Source organism: Larimichthys crocea, chromosome XVII (assembly GCF_000972845.2).
Source record: "Larimichthys crocea isolate SSNF chromosome XVII, L_crocea_2.0, whole genome shotgun sequence".
NCBI lineage: Eukaryota > Metazoa > Chordata > Actinopteri > Sciaenidae > Larimichthys > Larimichthys crocea.
Genome location: NC_040027.1, coordinates 21,623,687 through 21,628,640, shown reverse-complemented (window position 1 = coordinate 21,628,640; position 4,954 = coordinate 21,623,687). Strand labels below are relative to the sequence as shown.

General features: G+C 42.5%; 1 protein-coding gene across 1 annotated transcript; it reads right to left on the bottom strand.

The window, feature by feature from the left end:
- Nucleotides 1-1,512: 1,512 nt before the first annotated feature.
- aldh7a1 (aldehyde dehydrogenase 7 family, member A1) lies at nt 1,513-4,942 on the bottom strand. Its single transcript, XM_010747045.3, has 2 exons — nt 4,813-4,942; nt 1,513-3,521 (listed from the first exon to the last, which is right to left on the bottom strand). Exon 2 carries the CDS (start codon nt 3,514-3,516, stop codon nt 1,888-1,890), a length of 1,629 nt encoding a protein of 542 aa, XP_010745347.3. The 5' UTR covers nt 3,517-3,521; nt 4,813-4,942; the 3' UTR covers nt 1,513-1,887.
- Between the last annotated feature and the right edge of the window lie 12 nt (nt 4,943-4,954).

Here is a 4,954-nt window from a genome sequence, read left to right as displayed (position 1 = left end):
AGACAGAGCTGGAGTATGAGGTGGAGAGCTGTTGAGTGGGAGGGTGAGCATATGGAAGGGGGGGGGTCTGGGGTCTGGCATGGAGGATGGGAGATGAAGTAGTATTTCTGTTAAAGCAACAGAGTTAATTTCTTTAAATCTATGGTTCAAGATATTACAGATAAGTTACAAAAAAATGGCAAACATGTTGTAATACTGACTTTCAGGATGGGTTTATGTTGAAGCAATTACTCCCATGTGTCACTGTGATGTTGTCAAAAACATCTACAGTACATGCTTACCTTTATATATATAAAAAAGGTGACATCACTCTGCTTGTAGGTTTGTTAGATGAATTTTTGATATTGAGGAAGATTCATTGAGTCATGGTAAAGAGATGGACTGGGTGAAAGTCAAAAAAAGAGGGTGGATCTAAGATGAGGTTAACTGTGGGTCTTTCTTCAAATGGCATTTTAAAGAAATGTAACATATCCATGTGTCACTCTTCTTTCTGCTAGTCCTGCTGTCACAGACTTAGCGTGACTTATATAAAGCATTATAGAAGTATGAACCTGCTCTGAAATGAGATTTGAAAATAATATGCACATTTCATAGAAGACATTTTGACATGTCAGAAGAAAAAGCACAGGTGTAAACAGTAAAATCAATGATGGTTGAATTCCATTTAGCTGCATGCTGGCTCATTGTCATGCCATTATGACTCACTGGGACACTTGAATACAGTAGAGCATAGCAGAGGCCTGCATGACTGTTTCTTACCCGTTATCTAAAATCATTACATGATCCTGATCCATCACCAGGACGAGCTTTGGAGGATTAACAGTTACTTTGACAACACTAAAATATGTTGTAAATTAGCTCAAATTCAATAAATGTTTTATTGTCTTTTGAATTCTTCAGAAAAAAAATGTAGCCTGCATGGTTCATTACAGTGTGCATAACACTTCAATTACCAAATAACACACAATACAATGGGGCTCTTTGTCGCTCCCTGCAGAATGTAACTGATTGAAATCGGAAAAATAGGACAGAGTTACAATTAAGTCTTTGCTTTGACAAGACGAGCAAACTGAGGACTTCAAGTATCATTTTTGTTTACTTCAACCAATGGATTTTGATACTTAAGTGACACATGGGAAAACTAAGGATCATAAAAATGACCAAGCTGCAATTAAACAGCTGGCATGCCTGACTCTGCTTAAGTTCATGTCTCGTCTTTAGGGACTAGTGTTGCTTTTTATAACCCTCTATAAAGATTTACAAAGAACAGGCAGGCCAAGTCCACATGTCAACATAAAGCCTTTTATTTATTGTTTTATTTTATTGTGATTGAAAATTGCAGTGTGACTATTTCATAAAGGGTGCTCTAGATGCAAAGTAGAGTACATTAATGCTGTAAAAAAGGTGTAAACAGTTGTCGTTTTAATGGCTACCTTCTTTTTACCTTGAAAGACTTTAAGCAATCTGTGGTGAAATGTTATTTGCACTACAATGATTTCATCTACACGTGAATAATGTCCACTCCAGTTTTATTTTCAAAATAAAGGCAAATTTTATTTTTTATACAGTATAAAGCATCTGTTCAAAGTCACCTTTCTAAGTGCTTATGTAAAAGTGCACACCCGTTATTTGACCTTTCACACAAAACTATTTTCAAACTGTTTTCAAAACTAGGATTAATAACTAATGCCAACAACCGTAGACAGACTTGATACAGGAAAAATGAAACTGATGCAAAGTTATACTAAATTTTGTCAAATTTCTGACCTTTCTGAATGCAAAAATGACAAATGACTTGCGATTGCTAGGCAACACTCTGCCACTAAACCATTTAGTGTTGTCCTTTTGGGCTCATTGAACGTGTATACAACAAACTGCCTCAAGGCTTCACTCAAACTTGATTCCCTGGGCCAGAGGAAGATCCTTGCTGTAGTTTATTGTGCAGGTCGAACGCCTCATGTACTGCTTCCATGAGTCGCTGCCGGACTCTCTTCCACCTCCTGTGTGTTTCTCTCCACCAAAGGCTCCGCCGATCTCAGCTCCGCTTGTAGGAATGTTGACATTCACAATGCCGCAGTCGGATCCTTTGGGCCCCAGCCAGCGGAAAACCCGTCCCATATCTTTGGTGAAGATGCTGCTGGACAGGCCCTGCTGGACCTCGTTGTTCCAGGCAAATGCCTCGTCTTCTGTCTTGAACTTGAGGACGTACAGTATGGGAACGAAGGTTTCTGTGTGGACAATGGGAGCGTCATGAGCTAGCCCTGTGATGATGGTGGGCTCCACGTAGTTTCCAGGGCGGTCCATCACCTTTCCTCCACAGACGAGAGTGCCACCTTGCTGCTTGGCCTGCTCAATAGCAGCCAGATACTGGTCCACAGCTTGTTTTGTGTGCAGAGGCCCATACAGGGTGCTGGGATCCCAGGGGTCCCCAATGCGGACTTGTTTGTAGGCCTTGGCGATCCTCTCAACCACTGTGTCGTGAACACTCTCGTGCAGCATCAGCCTCCTGGTTGTGGTGCAGCGCTGGCCGGCGGTCCCCACAGATGCAAAGACAGCAGAGGGCACCACAAGATTCAGGTCAGCATCCTCAAACACAATGATAGCATTGTTTCCACCAAGCTCCAGCAGTTTACGGCCGAATCTTTCCTGCACCATCATTGCCACCATCTTGCCGACGTGGGTGCTGCCAGTGAACGACACCAGATCAACGCGCTCATCCTTTGCCATGGCTGTGCCGATATCGGCACCTCCGCAGGTCATGGAACAGATAGCACCGGGCAGGTTGTTTGCCTCCAGCACCTCCGCCACGATCTTGGTGACTGCAACGCTTGTGAGAGGTGTGGTCGGAGCTCCTTTCCAGAGGCAGACGTTGCCGCAGGTCAGAGCGATGGCATTGTTCCAACCATAGACAGCCACTGGGAAGTTAAAGGCAGTGATGATGCCCACGAGACCAACTGGATTCCACTGTTCGAGCAGGGCGTGGCCTGGTCTTTCTGAAGGCAGAATGGGTCCACCAATCATTCTGGACAGACCAACAGCATAATCACAGACATCAACGTACTCCTGAACCTCTCCCACTCCCTCAACATAGATCTTGCCCATTTCCAGAGAGACCAGGCTCCCAAGAACTTTAATCTTCTTTCTAAGTGCATCTCCGATCTGCCTCACAATTTCCCCTCTTTTGGGAGCTGGAATATCGGCCCACGTCTTCCAGGCTTCTTTCGTCTTCTGGACAGTTTCTTCATACTCTGCCAAAGTTGCCTGGGTTACTCTTGCAATTGGCTCATTGTTGGCAGGGCAATATGAAGTGATGACCTCCCCACTGCCTCCCCAGCTCCCGTTGTAAACACCAGGGTTGTCCTCAGATAGGCCCAGCTCTTTAAGCCAGGAATATTTGGGCTGATTGATGAGGAGACCTGACATGGCTGCTGACTGTTGACAGCGGACAGTTGCAAGTTTACTTCTCAAGAAGAGCCTGCTGTGCTGGGCAAGGGTCAGAGTCAGGCAGCGCTGCATGGGTGCTGGAATAAAAACCAAGTTAAAAATTAATTTCACAAGTTTAAAAACGTTTGGAGAACATTTCTATCTAGCAATCTAGCCAAAAGGATGACACGAGCTTGTCTGTCTAACACTGCCAGTTCAAAGAGACATCTTCAAATCTTTTAATAACATTATTTAAATGTCTGAGAATTACAATAATATAAAGCAGCAAATCCTTACAATTGACAAGTCTGAACCACAAAATAGTTCTTAAAATTTTGATGATCAAAATGATGGTTTATTAATTTAATGTCAATCAACTACCGGTAATTATTTCAGCTCCAGTTCTGTTAACTGCACTTTCCAAAGTCGAGAATGATCTTTCAATTTCAAGATTAATAAATAACTCCAAAAAGTTGCATCAGCTGCGTTGTATAACACAGGATACATGTCCTGCAGGGAATGAGGGCAGTCAACAGGTGTTGACCAGAGAATGCTGGTATAAAAATATGAGCTGTTGTTATAACTTCTTCTCTATGAATACATAAAGTAATTATACTGTAAGAAATTGCTATTTAGACTGAAACAACTAGTCAATTAACTCATTTAGTTGATGACACAAGACTAATCTGCAACGATTTTGGATTATCTCTTTATAATTTTATTTTTTTAAAATAGACCAAAAATATCTGCTTTTCTTAGTCTCTTTGATATTACACTGGATCCTGCTGGGTTTTGTACTACTGGTGGGAAAATGTAATTTCCTCTATTTTATGATATATAATAAACCAATCGTGAAAATGGCAGCTATTAAAAAGACATTAGGTCAATGACACAGAAGCCACAGTTAAATATGATGCATAGGTCAGGACTGTAACTCGTTATAAATAATAACATGCAGCTATATACGTTTCATTCACAATAGTCTATGATGAGTTATATAACCATGGCTCTTCTCAAACTTTAGGCGTACCTGTCCTGTGCGCTTGCGCAATGAGTTCAGCTTTGGACAACCACGAGGTGGTCGTAACTTTAGCTTTTTTTAAATTATTTTTTTATGAAACATTACACAATAAAAACAACTAACACGCAAGTGTCGCTGAATGTAAACCAAAAGCAATGCAAATTCTCCACGTCAATAAGTCAGTATTGTGCAGCATGACGTGACACGGTCGCCTTGTTGAGTCTCATCGACCGTGACTTCAAGGTCCTGCAGTCTACAGCCGCTAACACCCGCGTGCTGTTATAGAGCGTGCACTTACGCCACCGGCACGTTAGTTTTTTTTAATGTTTACAAGTAACTTCATGCTACTTCTGATCGGTTTTACTCACGTTGATATGAGGTTCACAGGCAGGCAGGGCCACGTCCACTCAGGTTGCGTGAAGCTCCGCAGGCTCTCGCTGTTTACGTCACACGGTTGAAGCGGAAGTGCTGCGCTGTGATTGGTCGGCTGCCTGTCCGCAGTGTGGCGCC

Bases quoted from the DNA above. Each gene is read 5' to 3' on its own strand.
- aldh7a1 (XM_010747045.3), bottom strand. From the start codon at position 3,516: ATGCAGCGCTGCCTGACTCTGACCCTTGCCCAGCACAGCAGGCTCTTC.